Below are 20,953 nucleotides of genomic sequence, written 5' to 3' on the forward strand. Positions count from 1 at the left end.
TGAGAGAAACCACCACTACTTCATTTTCAAAACGTGCTGCAAAATGTTTAGAAACAAAGAAATAAGACACTACAAGGAAATTCTGCTTCATGTACAGAATATACAACTACTGGAAAAGTTGCTGATACCAGGAAGAAGTTTAGAGAAACAGGATCATTATCAGAGAAACACCTAACACCCATACTGCGAGACTGAGTACCCTAAGGTCAGGTTGAAACATGAACAATCCCTGATAGAACAACTTAAGAATGCAGAGAGCCTTCATCATCCTTCAAAAACAGAAGGTCCTCAAAACTGGAACAATCTGGACCAAGAGCACCTTTTTTTTTTTTCCCCTGTCTTCACTCTAACTAGAATTTATGGAGGGAGCATGGCAGCCCTTGCAATCGTAAAAGAGGAGTACATCCAACAGACTTCACAGATTTCGGTCTGTCCTCAGACAGAACTCCATAGTTCTCAAGCCCAGGCAGCATACAGCTTCACCATAAGCCAAGCACATTCATGGGAGACGCCTGGACATGACCTCCCACTAAGCAGAGTCACAGATATTTGTAGATGATTACTTGGAGTGGTTGGTAGTTGGAGACATTGGGCATATGAACTGCCAACAGCAGCATACCACTGAAACTCCAACAGCTTCCAGCAAAGAAGCACTGAGATCCAGTTTCTGCAACACCATGTGAATTTTAAACAATGGCTAAGTTGTTCATCACCACAGCCACACAACCCTCAAAAAAGATAGCAGAGCCCTTCTTAATCAAGAAGGGCTATGTCCACACTGAAGCATGTATTCCAAGACAGAAGGATAGTTTTTCCAATACGGCATTGTAACACCATGCACTGTATTCTATGTACAAATATTTGCATTAGAAACAATTTGTTCAGCAACTTGACCCAGTGAATTACCAGACCCCGTTTTCCAAGTACTAAATGGAACCAAAATGTGTCGTTTGCTCCATACCAGAGATGTACTTTTAAGCTCCTTCTTATGCAGAGGTGATTAAGAGGACAGCACCAAAATGGCATACAGATAACCTCCGCTGGCACCTGATAATGGTAGTTATCTCTCTGACACACGAGACAAGCAAAGACCATCATCTTAGATGAGCCAGACTCAAGAGAGAGTCCAGAAGACTTGATAGCACAGCATGTCTAAACAGCACCACAATTCCACATTCTCCCAGAGAAAATGTGCATCAGTTCTCAGCATGCCCTAAAAATTCCTGAAAAGCCACCTACATGTCTAGACAACTCCACTCACTTTCCTCCCTTGTCTAAAAGGCAAAAGGTTATCTAAAGGTGATCTGTCACCAGAAGACTTACAGAACAATTCTATCTACTTCGAAGTAGTTACTGGCTGATTATGCTTGGTGGCGGTAGCATCAGTCCACTGAGCTCCAGAAATGAATATTAACATAACAGCAAGGTGGTTGGTATGACATTTAATTCTCCAGCACCTACTGTCCTCAGGATAAAGTATAGTGAAAAAGCTCCCAGGAGTACCAAGCACAAGAAGATGGAGGAATCATAGGAGGAATGTGTGCACAGAACCAAAGAGGCAGGCAGCTCAGAAATATTTCTCCATCGGCAGCAGTACCTTTTTATATTCAGCTCAGTATTTCAAGTTGCTCCAGAGGACATCCTGTTGGTTTGTACATCTCAAGTCTCAGCAATGTTATTACAAATTAATTCATGCAAACAAGCATTTTGCTTTGGGTGGAAGAAGCACAGCTGGAAAGTCTATCCTCAAGGACTCATCCCATTCACCAAACAGGTTTTGTCAGTAATCACATGGCTCCAGGACCAGAACATCTGTCTTCTTGATGCATCTCCAGTAAAAAGGAAGGCAGGCAGGATGGACGAACTACACTGTATTTCTCTTTAAGTACTCATTAACAGGAACCAAAACACGTAGACCATTAGAACATACAGATGGAGTTTCTCAATAATGATCCTTCGAAATCTTTAACCATATTATCATTCTTCTAGGAATTCCTATCTTCTCTTGCTTGGCTAGTAATTTTCCACTTTGTTGCCAAATGACATCCAGAAAAAGCAAAGAGATTTTTTCCAGGTTATCAGTAATCAAGTTTATAATATTTGCCTTTGGAAATACCATGTCACATCATTCTTTTCTTATACAGAACAGCCTAATTATTATTTCCCGATTTATTTTAAAGTCCTGTGCCCTACTGAGCTGACCTTCACTGTTCTTGAGCCTTTACATGATAGGGCCAGTAAAAAAATTTCAAAAATTGTTTAGCATCTGTGTGAAAGTAACCATTAAAAATTTAAAAAGAACAGCTCTTGGATAAAGATGACTCAAACTACAGCAAAACATCAGAAAATCCTTTAAGAAACTGATTTTTCTTTTAAATTAAATTTCACTGAAATGTTCCAAAATACTGGGTTCTGTTCATATTCAGGCAGAACCTGCGAAGTTTGCACCTGAACATATTTTAATAAATATTTGAAAAAAACAATGAAAAAATTTTAATAAAAATAAAAGATTTACAGCATTAGCTGTGAAGTGAACCAGAACACTTGGTGTCTTGCTCAGATAAGTCTACCATAAGTCTACTTCCTCTGGCCAAAGTGGTTTTTTTTAATCACTGCTTTTGAAGTCAATTATAAAGAAAATGCACATTTTCAAAAACACAGAGAGCAATTACCCAATTTATCTTAGAAAAACACAGATCATATGTCCACTTCCATGTGTCCAATGCATGCAAGATGAAACCATTCTGATACATCTTCACTCCTCAAAACTGACAATTCAGCAGCTGAAATAGCCACAGCTTCCAAGAGTATGATTTGAGTATTTGCCCCTAGTACTTCACTTCTGTCATCACACCTGTATATGCAAAAGCCAAATCAGACAATCTCATAGAACAAAAACTGGACCTCCCTGTGAAACTACACATTCGACCTAAATATACCCTACAAACTTCTACTTAAGTAGCTAGCAGAGAGTCCATAGCAAGTGAGCTCAGAATACAAGGCTCAAACTATGGGCGTGGATAAAGACACAATACTGTGTACCAAACCCAGAAAAGCCAAAATCATCTAGTCAAGCTCTGATATGATATGCAGATATACAGAGCTCACTGAAGTTTCCGGTTATTATATCGTCAGCTTTAACTGACCTTTGTTCAGACATCTCTTCTCCCCCGTATTTCAATACGGGCTGCCAAGCTTATTTTTCTCCTTTACCACCCACCTGAGCAAAGGTTTCATCAAGCTAACAGGGATACTGCTGTCCAGTTTCTTTTCATTCGAAGCAGCAAAATATTAGCTGCCTTCTACCATAAGCACTCTTGAGTTTCATTGAAATTACACTCTCTTCTTAACACACTAACATACTATTTAAGCTAGACCTGAATTAAAAATGCTTGACACTAGCTGCTGTTGTTTATAATAAAGCCACAGCTATCGTTGGAGTGGAAAGTATTTAATTATTACTGGCAGGCCTGCATAAAGAACAAACTTGTGTTGATCTCATAAAAAAAAACCCATAGGTTGACCATATTTCATTAATTTTTCAGAACAATCATCTTCAAAATACCCTTTTAACCACAGAAAGATCTTACAGACTTCTCAACTCATTTAGAGCCATAAAACGGTTTGGGTTGGAAAGGACCTTTAAAGATCATCTAGTTCCAACTCCCTCGCCATGGGCAGGGACACCTCCCACTAGACCAGGCTGCTCAAAGCCCCATCCAACGTGACCTTGAACACCTCCAGGGATAGGGCATCCACAGCTTCTGTGGGCAACCTGTTACAGTGTCGCAAGAGTTTAAACCAGAATTATCCTACTCCAAATAGAAGGGTGTTGGGTTTTTTTCTGTAAAAGATGGGTCAAGCTACATTTGACAGCCAACAGGACAAGTATATATTATCTGTCCTTACAACTTAAGGCATCAACAACACACACCTGAAGCAACAAGACTATTCAAACATAAGCTATACTATGCTCTCAGAACAGCTACAAACTGTGCCGAGTTCAACAAGACACCAAGGAATAAGAGCAGTAAGATGGTAATTGTCAAAATGTACATGTCTATTGGAAACACTGTTAAACTGGATCTTACAAATGACAAACGTGAACCACCCTCAATGGTTCAGACCAGAAGGAGAAAACTACACTAAGGATCAAAGAGACAAGAAGCAACAAATACACATTCATCATCTAAATATAGTATACTAAACAAAGAACGGAAATGCAAACATGAAAGAATATGTTGTAAATTAAGAAGTACAAAGAAAACATGGAAATGCTTAAGGCTGAAATCACCCAGCTGAAGGAAGAGACCAGAAGTTGTTCCTGGTGGGGAGAGGGTGGGCATGGGAAAGAAGAAAGGTTGACAGTGTTGGGCTACTGAACTTGCTGATTCCAAAGGTAAAATAGGACACAAAAAAGAAGTTCATATTGAAATAGAGTATGATAATCAGTGAAGGACAAGGAACACAATTCAAGAATCTGCAGTTTTAAATGGATCTAAAGATTGAAAGGTTACAGCTATTATGGCTATGAAAAGAAAAGATGTGGCAGCAGTTAAGATTAAATCTCTTGAATAACAGCTTCAGCTGCAGAAATACACTTTTTATTGGAGTAAGAATGATAATTGCTCACCATCTGTAGGAACAGGAATTAAAGGCTGAAAAAGGTCTACTTTTAAGACACAGACGGCGAGCAGTAAACTGAGCTTTACTTCTTTCAGAAATGTGAATGGAAAGATAAAACCATAAAAAAACAACTCATCCAACAAGTGCAGTGTGCCTGCCTGGCAACATTAGTGAAAAAATAATAGGCATTAACAAGCCACTAAGATAATAAACATTGCAATGAAAACAGGCCAAAGGTTCTATAAACCTAAAATCTGTCCTCAATAATAAAAATACATGTAAATTTACAAGTGGCCTACTGCACATTAGCCCTCAAGTTTAGTAACAGATCACTTTCAAACTTAGTGATACAAAACTAATCAAATTCCCCACTTCCACAGAAACCCTGTGGAAGAAGTAGTGCAGAATAAAGGGAGTACCAGCTGTTACTGAATTTCTCCAAGCAATGGAGACACTCTAGATTGATAGGAATTCAAAAAGAAAAATACCTATTAAAGTAGATAGCTAGCACCAGCTATCTTTCAGGCATAAGAAATAAGCCTGAAAAAAATCATAAAAGTCACTGCAGCAATGAATACAAGATATATTTGTGGAGTCTAACCATGTGCTTCCGCCTGTTGCGGACCTTCTATTTGGACAAAACTGTCAGTACATCAGTTTCCATTAACACAGAGCCCAACTTTTCCCTGCCAGAATTCACTATTCTGAACAGATGTAGCTCCTATGAACAGCTAGCAGCACAATGTACTTTCAATATACTGAAGTCCTTCGCAAGAAATACTACAGTAAACCAAGGAACAAAACAGGTCAGATTCTCAAGTGATAAAAAAAAAAAAAAAAAAAAAAAAAAATCAAGTTATGCTTGAAAGTCACAAGCCAAAGAAAACCCCACCAACCCAAACATATACATACATGCACCATAGATTAATATATTTGAAGTTAAATTCCTCTTTTTGAGGGCTTTCATTAGTTTTCCTTTAAACAATGCAGAGAATCTATGTTTTACATATAATTATTTTTATATGCCAAATAATCTGATGAATAAAAAAATCATTAACAGTCAAAGCACACACATTTCAAATATACAGAAAGGATAAGAAATGTTTACCTTAAGTTTGAATTCAAGCTGTGGTAGAACAGAAAGCAAGAGGTGACTGTCAATATTGTATAACTCCAGAATCAAGTCAAACACATGCTCTGACAGGTCACTAATGGATGTTTTACCAAGCATGAGGACCTGATTGAAGAACTGGAAAATAAAAGAGTATACATCAGTAACAAGAGCATATATACATTCTTCTAAATTCTGTGCTTGTCTACCACTAAATCTACCATTTAATCTTACAACATTTGTTTCACTATTAAGAAAACAAAAAAAAAAAAGGGGGGGGGGGGGGGCGGCATAGATCAGGATTCTGTAGCAGAAATCTTAAAATACCATTGGTTCATATTCAATATTACATGTAAATGAAAACTCACTAGAACTGGTGTTTAAATTATTTGTAGGGCTGCTGTGGTGAACTATAGAAACACAAGTTTAGACGAATTCCAGTGCATCACATCTTTTTCTAATGTGACTGTATTTAGAGTTACTTCACTATTGAGAAGAATCATTGTAAAAGGATTCTAACATTTAGTCAAAACAAGGCTGAAACAACTAGCTAATTACTATACTACACAGTTGACAGGTTAGGAGTTCTAAGTATAAGTGCAGGAATCCGTAATGGATTGTTTCAGAATTTTTGTTTACAAGCAGAATAATGCAGCTGTAAAGCAATTATTCTTTCTTAGTAAACTTGACAGGTATGAGGAAAACTTAATACTTCCCATTAAAGAAAATGTTTTATAACAAAGTATTAATTCCACACTACTTTCAACTATATCCTCTCGTAATACATGGGTAAGAAGGAACTAGAGAGGAATATGCTACCCCCTACTCATAAGGGGGAAGTCATAATTTGGAAGATTTTTCTTCTCTTTGGGTTAAAACAATACGCAAGTGTGGCTAAACAAATTATACTATTTCCACCTGCCACAAAGGCAACAGAATACACCTGACTGGCACTTCAGTTTCCTATTCCTAAACTTGGGACAGATGATCACGACTCTCTGTACCTGGAGGTTAACCATGTCAGTAAAGAAACTGAAAACATGAAAGCTGCCATTTTTTAAGGTTATAAAGTGAACCCCAGGAAGTGATGCAGTAGAAAGTCAAGAGTTTCTAGTGATAATGAGTACAGCAACAACAGACTCAATACTGTCTCGCAGAGAAGTTTTCCTTTTCTGGATACAAAGTTGCCTGGAACGTATATATTCCTGGTTAAGAGACCAACTCCTACAGTGTCTTGAATACATTTTAAGAAAGAAAGTAACTTTCAAAACAAAGAAACCAGATGGCATATTTCCCACTTGTGGGAAATTAAGAACAGAAAACTGCATGTATGTATTTTCCATAAGAGGAAGATTCTTCTTGTACAGACTTCCTTAAAACCTGTCTGATCTTTACTTCCTCTCATCCTTCTTCTCTTTCAGTATCTGTGATGTCTACAGTCCCTTGGCTACAATACTCAATTCACTCATTTTTTTTCCTTATTATCTATTCTTAGATTCTGTTTCCTCTTCTTTTCCTGTGACATTAAAATTCTGCTCTATCTTCACTTCCCTTAGCTTCTAAACAGTCTCAGCCCCTCACTAGAAAAATAATTTGGCGACAGGAACAATGTGTTTATATACTTTTATCAGAACAACACATATAAATACATTTGGTCTTCTAGTCACATCAAGGATTGAAGTGCATCGTCTCCCAAGACAGCAGACAGCAAACTATGCGTTGCATTTTAGAAATCGTAACTGTTATGGGCTTAGTAGTTTCTATATGGTAAAGAATTAGACTCAAAGAAACAGGTTACACAGTGCTTCATTCTCACAAAGAGCAATTGAGAGTTTGTAAAAAGTTATTTTACAGCCCTATTTGACTATATGCAATTAATTCTTTTTGTAATACAGTTCAGTTTAAATTGTATAGATTTCCATATTGTTTTGCAGTCTTCACTTACGTTAGTAATGTACGGTTCAATTGCTTGCGCTGTCCTCTTTAGTAAAGCCTTTGCCAAATCATATGCTTGCTTGTTTAAATTCTGGGGTGGGGGGGAGAAGAAAAAAACAAAGGAAACAGAAAAGTTTTAAGCACATGCACTAATCCTAAAAACAAATACAAGTATTTAAAGCTACAATACACTGGTAAATGCATTAAAGAAACAGCCTGTTATTTTTTATACTTTCCGTAGTAAAGATAATACAGTCAAAACAAACCTAGCCCAAACAGAGCTTGATAGTCTGCACTGATATTACTGAGAAAACTCCTCCCTGGAAAATCAGGGCTTACTTTTCAATTGCCCGTCTAAGCCTGACACTCGGTGAAGTCAGTTCCTGTATTTTACTGCTCCTCTTCATCAGCTTCCCTCAAAACCATGAAAGTGATATAAAGCAACATCAAGGCATTTACAGCCAGCATGGCAGCAAGACTCTGAACAGGGCTGCAGTAGAAAGTACAATTCTGTCTTTGCATCAAGCAACCACCTGTAAACCACCATCACAGCCTCTCCATAGTATCTTACAAAGCCACACAGTCTGTTTGTCTGAGACAGCAAAGAAAAATGCCTGATTTTTAGTTCATGAGCAAAAAAAGGATAAAGAATACAAACTAATGAAACTGTACTACAAAAAAACAAAACCACAAACCCTACCCTATTCCCCAGCATTCCTATCCCTCCATTGGTCTAAGTGGGTTATTGCTCTATCATTGTTTCCTTCCTTTCCCAGCACACATTCTCCACGCTCTAGTTGCTACGTCCTTTCTTCAGTTCCTGTATCACAAATATTTTTTCAAGAATTTTAAGAAAATGCAACTTAGCCCTTGTGACACCCACTGCACATTTGATTAACACATAGAATGAAGCAAAACTCTGCAATTAAAAAAAAAAAGTATTTCAATAGCTAAAAGTCTCTCTAAAGAAATATAGTTCCCCAAATTTTTATTACTCCTTGCAATTTTAAAAAACTCAGCATATTCCATTTGTAAGACAACAGTGTAAAGGGACAATTTGTGATTTTTTTAAATAGATCTCATCCATAAAAGGACGAAAACATCCTTTTAGCATAATGAAAAGCAAACAAGATGCATTGCCACACCCAGAGTATTTCTTTGCCTGCATATGCTTGGTACTTTGTAGTATTTGAATGAAAAAGAGAAGATACACAGAGAGAATAATATTGTCTGTACCTTCAAAAACTGTATAGAACTGTAGGCTTCTAGACAGCAGTGGGAACAGATTAACATTTTTCATTGATATAAAATGAAAGAAGTCTTTGACTTGCCTACTGATAGAATTTTTAGGTGACTGAAGTCAGAAGACTACAAAAATCCATGCCTAAAGTATCTGTTTTACTCACAGCCACTGCAAAAGGCAAATAAAAATCCCAGTTCTGGAAAGATTCTCAAATGTTAGCATTTTACGTAAGCATCTTTGTAATTTCCTCTTGCCTTATCTAATCAAGATACAAGGGTCAACACTGGCAGTCTTCTTGCAAAATTGTACAGCTGTTCCATGTCCCAGAAAATAGAAGCTTCCCCATGCTAGATCATTCTTTACGATTAAGAAAACAAAAATGAAAAAAGGTATTTACACCTGTAGCATTTGTTTCCTGTTATTTAGTGAAAGTTGTGACTGTTAGGAAATAAAAGGCGCAAATAACCCTAACAAGGAATATATGCCATTTGCAATTCTTCTCTGATCCTTCTTGACTTCCACTGTTCACCTCCACCAAAACAAAGAAAACTACTTTCACCTGGGTAAGAGTGAACTCTAGATCACGAGCAAGATCTGATTTACGTATAAAACAAGCTGGAACAGCAGATTGTGCAGAGATCCAACAGGCAGATCTGTTTTGATTCGTATTAATTACAGTTTCAGCTTATATCTTTCACAGAAGTTCATTTTGAAACCTTCATGTTTCCCAAGATAAATGCTAGAAGTTGCTATTTGCAATCCTGCATATATCTAAGAAAAGCTGCAAAGCTAAAGAATAGTCTAAATCACAGCTGGCTAAGGAAAGGTTGCTATTTTTTCCATGCCTCATCTACTTGATTTAATTGTGCTGATAACAAGGGCCAAACTTTCTGAAAAAAACAATGCCAAAGAAAAGTCTTAAAAACACACAAGGAAGTTTTCTTCTCCCTTTTCCAGCTTCAGGATAAAAGCTGAAACAGAAAAAGCAGCACCGCCTTAGTTGAAATGAAAACAGGAGCAACCCAGACCATCACCAAATAGGTTCAAAGATCTTTTACAAAACGTCAAACCTATCTTTATAATTTAATATCCATAAAGCTACTTGAAACTTTGCCTGAAGGAGAAATTTTGTAAGAGTAAGACCTAATTTAACAAATTTCCCCTCTGTAAACTCTTCTATCATTATCCTCTCTTCAATCTTTCAATGCATTTAGAAGAAAAAAACAAAAAAACAAAAAAACCTGACTTGTATTTCAAGATCTTTTAATGATTTAAGAAAGCTCTCATGACGGGGACAATAATCTTAATCAGGATGCTTCTAAAAGCATGTAAGTGCCCAGGGGGGATAAGCTTTTGAGTCCTGAATTAGGTAGAAACTAAGCCATCAGCTGGCAACACTGTTTAAAATAATTATTAGTAATTACTACATTTTGAAGGAAAAAGCAGAAATAAGTATTGATTGATAAGGACAAACCAAAGAACCCCCTATAAAAAGGCAGAACACAGATCTACAAGATAATGGAGCAGTTACAAATAACATCTAAAACAGACTTAGAGGATGACGCAGGCAGATCTTCACCCCCCAAAAACCTCCAGTTTTCTTTCAAAAAAGAACATTAACGAACTGAGGAGAACATTTTTTACACTTAGAAGGGCTCCAGCAACAACATTTGAAAACAGACCATCTTCATCAGCCTCAACTCTTACCATGATTTTTGTGTATGTATTGCTAGCGTTTCAAGCTTTTTACACTTCCAGAAGACATTGAGTTTTGTCAACTAATTTTTCATGTCTTGTTCTTCTCTAGAATGACAAACTTTACTGCAAGATGCAAGAAGTCATAGCAACCTCTCTGACAGCATGGCACAGACATTTTTGTGTATATATAGATAGGACAGTTTGTCGCAGAGCCAACATTCAGTTGTACTGGTGAAATGAGGTTGCCAGTCATGCAAATGTACACCCACTGATTTTTTTGTTACTTTTTCCAGCTGTCCCTCAATGTCCAATTAAACACAACTCAAAGAAATTAAGAGTGAAATAATTTGTACTCAACCTTTAAAAGAGAAAAAAAAACAGTGACAGAAAACAAATGCACATCCCTTATTTTTTCCTCAAAAAGGATGACTAGCCAGCATCAATCCAGTTCTTGATTTTACAACTTTAGGAGTAAAGTCAAAAGTTAAGTCTGTATCTAAAGTAATATTCTTAAAACCTATACACTTTAACATATTATTTTCTTGGAATTTGAAAAGGGTCTTTGATTTTATTTTTATTATCGATGGCACAACAGCAGAATTTGTACCCAAGAGCACTTGACAAAACAGTTCTAACAAATTCTCTAGTTCTGCTGGAGGGCGGTGACAGGTTTTTAAGGATGGCTGACAAAGAAAAAGCTCAGCTGAAGTGTTGCTAAGATAGATAACAAAAATTAAGCAGGTTCCTTGTAGAGACAGGTAGGAATTTGATTGTCAATATCACTTTTTCAAAAAGATAATCAGGTAAAGCATGTGGGATGTGCAATATGGATTCCTCGTAGTATCTCTGAGGCTGAAAATGGAACACTGGTAAATGCTTAAGGAAATAAAGTACAATTTGCCTTCCAACACATTGCACAAACACAAAATTGTTTACAAGTTTTGCCATTAAGGCTTTATAATCTAAAAAGCTTTATAATCTAAAAGGCTTTATAAATCTAAAAATTAAAAGGGAAAGTAAAACTATTACTTTTTCCTGCCTTTTCGTATTGACTACCTCCTCCCTTGCTTCTGGTCTTTCTGGGTTTAGTCCACTATTTATTTCATTCCCTCTTAATATAACCCTATCTGAAGAATTTCAGTTGAGTTCATAGAAAAGAAAAGAGAAGCCACAAAAGGAAAAAATAAATATCACAGAAATTAAGAGTACATGGTCAGACAAGTTAAGTTTACTGTTTTATTGACTTATCTGATACCTGTCATATATAAGGCTGTACATACTCTAATGTACCTGTTTTGTGATACCACCGTCAGTCACTTTCACACAGGTTTACATCAATGTGGCTTTTATTCTGGCCAAGTGAGATGGATGACAAACTCAAGTGAGCTAGGAGTAGCTTCGACTACTTCAGCAACTACCAAATATGATAGACAGACATTTAATAGTATGTCATGTCCCCAGCATACGCTCCTTATGCCTGAGATTTTGCAGCTGTCCTGCTAGCACTGTTGCTTATTAGACTTACTACTCAGGACTATGGACCATATCTGGCATTCCTCCTTGGAAAAACAGTGACCTTGGTTTTAAGAATTAAGTATGAGTTAACCCTTGGTAAACTGTTCAGTTAGTTACTACAACTCTTAAAACTATTCATATAATTTTTGCATCTATCTGTCTAATGTTGAATTTCAGCCATTGGACCTCAGTATCCAGGATTCAAAACTGTATGAGCTGCTGGAACCTTCTGCTCCCAACATGCACTTACAGACTGCTCCTCTGATAAATTATGTGGATTAAGCTCCTCTAAGTCTTCAATCCAGTGTTACCCAATACAATTGTTTATACACAAGAATTCATACTAGTTCTATCGCTGCTTTCTAGAATACAGTCATTCAATTCACAAGGGAATCCCACATTCCCTCACATGCACAACCTTCCTTCTGGCTATATTAAAAACACATTGCTTGCCTGTGTCACTTGCTACAAACATGGCTGTTGTACCTACGCCAACCTCTTCATCCAATAATTTTCAAACCTGAGCTAGTAACAGAGCTATCCTCCTTCTGCTCCATCAAAAACATTATTTTGGTCCCCAGGTAACCTGGCTACGTAAGGATTCCCTACTCACCATTACTCCATTTTTGGTGGCCAGTCTGATTTTTCAATTTCCTGTCCCACAGCCTGCACAGTCTAATGGCTAGGACAGCTAGTTCTCCTTTATGGTGGACCTTATCCTAAACTCCCATGTAGTTTTGTGCTCAAATAGACACAAGTGGAAAAATTTTCACTCTGAATTCATTTTATTTTTCTAGCATGACATTAGTAGCCACAGAAAGTGGTTTGATGACTATGTAAGCTCTGAATTTTTAAATAAACAGTGTATGACAATACTGAGATAAAATAGGAAAATATTAGAAGCTTCTTTTCATTATATGAAAAAGGCTAACAAAATTAAAACAGAGGTAGAAGTACTCAGAATGTGGTCTAAAGTTATGTAACTTTATTTCAGTTAGAAAGCAAGCTATAAACTACCATCCTATCCAAGGACCAAGTTCGATTTAAAAAGGAGAAGAAAATGCAAAACCCCCAATATTTTATTAAAATCCTTAATAACTTTAAATCCACTATAAACCAGAATCGTTTCAATGCTATAGCCAATCTAGCAGGATGCAAACTCTTCAACTCAAAATCAGTTTATTAAACATGATTCATAAGAACAGTGCAATCAAATCAAGTTGAACACAGATGACACAATGAAACACAGATGCTTAACAACTGAGAAAACACAGACTAAAGTATTTTGCATAATCTTGCTTTTGTTTCTTGTATTCCAAGGCTTTACTTCGTAAATCTGAATTTTAGCTGCACAAATTTCAGTCTGGTCCTGGCACAAAAGTACAAGACTCCTTGAAGGACATAGCTAAAACATTTCCAGTGAAAAAAAATATTAAAAAGTGATCTATACTAAGCGTTTAGTCTTTCACTGTCAATAGAATTTATGTGCTGTTTATTTACTGAAATTGATGGCTTGCAGTAAGGCATAGTACCTTGCACTACTTGCTATATTCTTCAGAGTGCGTTAGGTACACAGTTTAAAAATGCTGAAAAAAAATCTCTTCAATAACACCCACTAACCCTACTGCTTACTGTAATTTCTAAAAAGTGTAAATACAGTTAGCCCTTTCCTGAACACACTTAGAAAAAGCTGTCAGGTGACACTCAAATGTCCAAAATCCAACTGAGTGCACATTTCCTAGACAGTTTACCAGAATCCTTTTTTTGTCTTACACAACTTACAAGTCGTCATCTCCACTGTGGCCCAAGAGATTCCAGCAGGACCCAGCTAGTTTTCTGAACAACGTTGTCTGACTTCCTTGCTTTTTAAACATTTACGTGTCCTAACACACACACGCACAGTCTGAAGTTTTACCTCAATTCATCTCTACAACACTTTTTTTTTTTGTTTTGATAAAAAATAAAGACAGCCATCACTTGGGCTCTTCAGGCACCATCATTTCTGAACATAAATGCTGCATCAAAAAACATAGCAATGTGCTTTCAATAACACCAAGTCAACATTTCTCAAATAAAATAGAACAAACTACAAATCAGCAGTCATAGCTTTTTCCTTCCCACTCAGGGCAGCATGTTAATTTGAACTGTTGATACAGCATTGCACTAATTAAAAATTTTCCAAAGCATATATGTGTCTTGTATATATAGTTGTACAGGTATTGACCATACACAAAAAAACCTGTGTACAAATTCACATGACATTAAAGCTTTTAGATTACTATGACCACTGATACTTCTGTTTATGGCAAGTCAATCAAAGCAATGAAACTACTGAATTTTCTGGCTATTAAAAATTATTTGTTTGCTAAGAAAAGATTCAAGTAATAGCACATTTGATACAGCTATTCTTTCAATGAAATCTAAATACATACATCCAATAAAACACAATTACAAAAGAAAAAATGAAGCCACTCTCAAGTCTTACCTTATGTGCTGGCACTAGATTAACTAACACCGTATCCAGAAGTTCCTGCGACACAGTATCTCCCTCACAAATGATAGAGCTCATTAGATCAACCATGTGCATGTGTACTTTTTGGTTATGACCGTTGCTGAAATTAAAACCAAGAATTCTTAGTGTAGTATTCATATAAAGTACAACTTTCACTCAGAGTACTCCCCACGGTGATGTCAAACAACATGGAATATAATAATCAAATCACAAGTTTTCTCAGAAGTCAAAATACTTAATTTCTCAGGTGCATATGCCATTTTCCAAAAAGTTCTTCAATCTCATGCCCTCTTTGTTTACTACTTTATTAAGAGAGTTAAGAGGACTGTATCTGTCCCTACCGTGAAAAGATAGCCTATTAGAACATCCCTCCCCTCTACTGAGCGCTGGCAAGACTTCATCTGGAGTGCTGTGTCTAGTTCTGGGCTTCCCAGCACAAGAGAGACACGGACATCCTGAAGTCAGTCCAGCAAAGGGCCACAAAGATGATTAAGGGACTGGACCAGCTCTCATACAAGAAGAGGCTGAGAGAGCTGACATCGTTCTTTTAGCCTCGAGAAGAGATGGCTTAGGGAGGAACTTATCATTATGTTTAAATACCTGATGTTGGGAGTAAAGAAGACAGGGCGAGACTCTTCTCAGTGGTGTCCAGTGACAGGACAAGAGGCGATGGGTGCAAGGTGAAATACAGGACAGACCGTTTAAACATAAGAAAGAGAAACTTTTTAAATGTAAGGGTGATTGAGCACTAGAAGGTTGCCCAGAGAGGCCATGGAGTCTCCATCCTCGGAGATGCTCAAAACACAGCATGCTACTACAGTCCTGGGCAATCTGCTCTACCTAACCTGATTTGAGCAAGGGGGACAGACTAGATGATCTCTAGCAGTACCTTCCCGTGTCCACTATTTTCTGGCTCTTATTTTTCTAGCAATTATCCTCCAAATTCCTTAGAACTGCCTATTGCACCATTCAAGAATGGAATCAAATAAACACAGTAAAAAGACAACCAAAGTAATTCTTTTTAAGGAAAAAAAAGATGATTTGCAGTGTGTCTGTTTAATTAAAACAGGCAAAACTGACAGCTTGTTATATTTATACTGCTACCTTCAGTTAAGCTGAATTACAAAACTAAGCTCGTTGATGCTAGAAGTCACACAATGGACCAAACAGCTAGGTTAGAAACTTCTGACCTCAACCACACAATAACATAATTAATAAGGGGTGACAACACTTACTTTATTACTGAAAACAGTGTTCTGTACAACTGTGTAAAAATTTCATTGCTGTCTTCTAACTCAAAGCATATGTTGTAAGACTTGACCCAAGCAATGTTCTGTGTTGAACAGGGGAGGGAAAAAAATAAATAGTTAATACAAGATAAAGTTGAAAAATTACATTTCACAGTTATTATGAAAAAATTATGAAGCTTACCTCAAGCAAATAAAAATACCGATTAAACTGGGGGCTTTTTGTATCTTCTAAACCTTTAAGTTGCCTTGTTATGAACATAAATATATCCTGAAAAGAAAGAAGTGATAGCTATTTAAGCAAATGCAATGAAGCTTTCAAATTTAAAATAACTAACTTTTAAATTTACTAGTAGTATTCACTCACTACAAAATATGCAGCAGTAACAGACACGCTACTTCACGGTCCAAAAGAAGACTATCTACAAAAACATTATAGAGAATGTCAAGGAGTAATTTTAAAATGCCTCATGTTTCCTCAAAGGGTTGAGAAAGTAACTTTTTTTTAAGGAAGCAAAAGGTTTTATTTTCCAAAGAAAAATGCTCAGCTTGACAAACAGAGCTGCAACTGGCTGACATGCTGCAGTAGTCAAACGATTATTCAGAAGGACAATGAATTTTACATTTCTACCTCATACTGCAATAGGTTTCAACAGAAGGGAAAACTGCAGTAGGAAACTGCAGCTTTCCAACAAGCGTTATATGTTTACAGTGTATTGTTCGTGCATTTCTCAGTTATCATGCTACTGACACAGATCGCATCTCTTGCAAAAACCAATAAACCATGTTTCTCCTGCTTCTTTTATCAATTCTCATCACCAGAAGACTTACTCAGAAAAAGTCTCACACAGAGTAAATTCATATAGGTTATAAGCAACAGTCGATTATGAACAGATTGGAAACACACAGGAAGGTGCCTTTTTAAAATGCTTTTTACATTCCGATAATTAACAGCTGGAAATTCATTAACTACTATATTAAATCAAAAGATTCAGAAGTACATATGACCAGACACAGTGTTCACAACCACAATATCTGTAATATTTCATCTAACAATCTAAGTTTAACTCAAATAAAAAGGTATAAAGTTGCCATAATAAACACCTGAAAAAGCTATCCTAGAAATAGTCTAGAAAGCTCTTCTATGTTTTCAAAGGAACATTTCCTCTCATCCCCCAGCCCTGCCCCCAAGAATAAGGAGATGGACAAAAGATAAGGATGATGTTCCTTTCTTCTAATGCTACAACCACAAAATACAGCCCTAATCATTAAGCTGAGCACTCACTGTGGTTCTAGGTAAAAACAAGAATTAGATTACACTCAACATCATCATCTCTTGGCAAAAATGCAGAGCAAGCACACTGTTCTGAGATACCGCTACATTAACGTTTAAATTTGGATCAATTGTGCCTTTGAAGTCTTAAGGATAATCAGAAGAACCACTGGTTCATGCTTCTGATCATTTACATAGCACCCAAGCTAGACTCTTTAGTTGAAATTAAATCCAAAAATACAGTTCAACGGACACATCTAACAGACTCCAACCACTAAAGAGCATTCAGTCCACAGGCAAAAGCCAGTCCAAATAATCCCCTGCTAGTGCCTGAACCACTAGCAGGCCATGAACCCACCCAAAATGAGTTCCATCATCTCTGAAACTGATATAGCAGAAGATGCCATAAAATCTACTAGACATACAAACTGAATCTCAGTGAAGGATTAGATGCAATTAAAGAAGAAAGGGAGCATCCAAGAGAATGACCAATGCCAAATAGAAAGACTACTTCATCTTAGAACTCATGCCCTAGGTATAATTATTCTGTTAAACTTTACTTGTACAGATGAATCTCTTAAGAGTATCTGAAGAAAGACTTTAACTAAAAGACTAAAAATAAAAAAAAATCAAAACCAAAACTAAAGAAAGTATCTTTACTTTCTATCCTCCGGCTTAGTATGCAGCACGCACTTACTGCATGTGATTCAAAGACCCTATTGAGACCAAAACCAAGCTTCCTATTTACAAAGTACTTATCAATGTCTGCGTTCAGATCTGATACAGTGATGAGTAGCATGTGTACAATATGTCTAGCATCTCAATGCTTCATAAATAATGGCATCATCTGAAAAAAAGAGCAGTTAACTCCTCATTTTGTTTATCTTTTCCTATTCCTCTTTTAAAGAAAGCAAGACAGACCCAACTCAAAAGTATTCACGGATTTTTAGTATCTAGTGTAATATGACCCAAAGTTTTTCCCTTTTTTGAGCGCACAGAATATACTATTTCAATATGCATTTATAAATGCCAAACACCAGATAAAATAAACTGTAGCTGCAACTAAGAAATTGCAACACTGTCACAAATAGGACAATATGGTTTCACACCAGACTCCATAAAGCAAGTCTACATTAATACCCAGACTCTAAAAACAAGAGAGCTTACACTTCAACTTCAGGAAGAACATTCAGTGTTTCTGTGGATGGTTGTATCAATACCAATTAGCCATGTAACAGCTTCAGTAACCATCACAGCCAGGGGTTTCACCACAGAACGAATCCAAACAGTTGAGGTATGCTACCATATACACCCTTAAATGTCTCCATTTCAGCTGAGTCAGACACAGTCCCTTTGTCCAAGTTGTTTTCTTTGACAAACAGCAGTGATTAGAACATCTTCCCCACAGAAAATCAGATCTAGGATCTAGGCTTTCTCCAGACTGAGAGGGCCTTGAAGTTAGATGTTCCCAGATCCCAGAAGAGCAATTTTGCTCCAGTCCTGCTTTTAGCCTACTTGTGGCATTTTCCATCACTGTCGTCAAAACTCTTTCAACACTCAGTGAGGAAGGTAAGATTTACACTGCAGATACACATAAAAGAGGGAAACCTGAAATTCTGAGCCCTTCTCTCAGTACCTCACACAATACGTAAGTTAGAGAGATTCAAAGAGTCTCAAGCAACGGCAAAAACTCTTTAAGTTTTCTCCTCTCAAGAAATTATCCTTCTCAACACTTCCCTTTGCCATCTTTAACTTTGGTGCTAAACATACTAGAAAAGACTCAACATGGATCTAATATTAAATGCTGAGTAAAAATAGTGCCAAGATACAACTCAAGAGGAAGCCTTCTTCCTCTTACCTCTCTCATAAAGTGGAGGAAACTCTGACTTTGTACCAGAGCTTGTCCTGCAACCAAAAAAGCTGCCTTCAGCAGAAATGGGTTTGCAAAAACCTACCTCAATAGCCCAAGGCAAAGTCTCTATTGTTTGTCCTGTCTTTATTTCTCAAAATGTGTTCAGAAATCTGCATTAACAAACCGTGCAGATTTCAGAATTCAGAACTGAATGCTGACAGTGAAAATTCCTAGTCTGTTCAGAGCTCTGTCCAAGTAGTAGTAGTATGCTTACATGGCAAGTATGAGTAACGTAAGCCTTCCAATATTATATACTATAACATTTGAAACTTAGTAGCATTTGATAAATCAAATTCTATAAGAGGACCATTATAATCTGTTAGCCAAATTCAGAAAGAGGAAAAAAACCCCAAACCTCTAAGCCTAACAAGCAAAGGAAAAAAGATACTCAAAACTGAAGTAGATATCAGGATGTCTCAAACAAGACTGAAATACATATAGCACAGAGAGAAGCCTCATGTTTGTCGCCAGTTGAAGATGGTGCAATCAATAAGATAACTAGGTAAGTATCTATTCAGAGGTGCAACAATTCAGAAATAAGAAAATATATCTAACAGAAATCCCTGGGTGTCTCTCCAGTATGTCTGGTAACAAAGGATGTACTACAGCTGAAAGCATACCATTTGTCCCACTTACAAAACACTTATGGTGCAATCACTAGATCAGAAATTGAGTGATTTCTTCTTGAGTGATAACAGATACACCTTCCACCACAACCATCTTTTTATCCTACTGTAGAAAAAACCCCAAAAAATGCAAAATGAAACAAAAAAGGCCCTACACAGTCTTAAATCAGGGAGACAGAACAAGTATGCATTTTTCAGTGGTTTCCCCTGCAAGATTTTCTGTAAGACTCAGTTCATCACTCCAGATTCAGACTGCGTAAGGGAAGTAATTTGATTTCGTAAGCTGTAAGCTGGAAAAAAAGTTAGATTTCTAGTTTTTGTTAAAAAGTAAAAAAGAAAAAACACCAAACAATCAAAAATTTAATTTTTCTGAAACAGATGGGGCAGATCTGTACCACCTTTTCAAACCTGGCATTTCTTTATCAACCATCTCCATCTAGTGGGATCAGTGATGTTTATAATTGTAGCGTTTCCAATTCACATCAGGCATCATTATCCTCTGTACAAAAATACTTTTTCTTTATTTCAATAAAGCCTTTATCTATAAAAATACAGTAATCATCTCTTGGTAGCTCAATTGGAAACAGCAGAGGTATTTTCCCAATTGAAGGAATTAGCTATCTTGGAAGAGATTATGATAAAAGCTACAGACATATCAGTATTTTTAAAGTAACAGACCACTACCTGCAAATCCCAATGACAGTTGAATATTTATTTTCAATATAAATCCAAAACTCTACAAGATACTGAAAGTTGTACTACATATCGATTCCAATGATGAACACTTGACCTGATCAAACATCCCTATCCCAGAATCAAATAAAAACTTCAGATTGTGTAGGCTGAACCAGAAATAAAGGGAGGAAAAAAAAAAAGTCAATCAATTGTATCAATCATTCAGTTTTAAAACCTGGTGTGGAAAAAAAGATAAATTCAATTTACCTTTAGTTTATCTGGTGAAGTGTATGGAGCTTCAGGGGCATAAATTCGGAAAATATCAGCAAGACAACATGCTACCAACAAACGTACATCCTTATCAGGATGTTTGAGGAAAAAGTCTGAAGCAAGATGTAAAGCCAGATTTAGGTAGAGCTCCTTTTCTTCTTCAGAGTCCTGGTCCATATCCATGAAAGTTTTCACAACCATCTAAAAAGACAGACATTAGTACATAAAATAAAATACTTTGTGTAACAGGGTCCTTACTTAAAGTTCCTTTTCTGATTTTGTGCAGCTTCTATCAAAGCATTATTAGCAA

The 20,953-nt window shown here is 36.7% G+C and overlaps 1 protein-coding gene across 4 annotated transcripts in view; it reads right to left on the reverse strand.

The window, feature by feature from the left end:
• PDS5B (PDS5 cohesin associated factor B) overlaps positions 1-20,953 on the reverse strand; it is a 115,290-nt gene that overhangs the window by 68,720 nt on the left and 25,617 nt on the right. For all 4 annotated transcript variants that reach the window (XM_055802045.1, XM_055802043.1, XM_055802044.1 and 1 more), the window contains exons 3-8: positions 20,641-20,844; positions 16,072-16,158; positions 15,876-15,973; positions 14,614-14,740; positions 7,683-7,763; positions 5,735-5,875 (exon numbers count right to left, since the gene is read on the reverse strand). In XM_055802045.1, the coding sequence (XP_055658020.1) occupies positions 5,735-5,875; positions 7,683-7,763; positions 14,614-14,740; positions 15,876-15,973; positions 16,072-16,158; positions 20,641-20,844 (738 nt within the window). The remainder of the gene's footprint in view (positions 1-5,734; positions 5,876-7,682; positions 7,764-14,613; positions 14,741-15,875; positions 15,974-16,071; positions 16,159-20,640; positions 20,845-20,953) is intronic.

Source organism: Falco peregrinus, chromosome 4 (genome assembly GCF_023634155.1).
Source record: "Falco peregrinus isolate bFalPer1 chromosome 4, bFalPer1.pri, whole genome shotgun sequence".
NCBI lineage: Eukaryota > Metazoa > Chordata > Aves > Falconiformes > Falconidae > Falco > Falco peregrinus.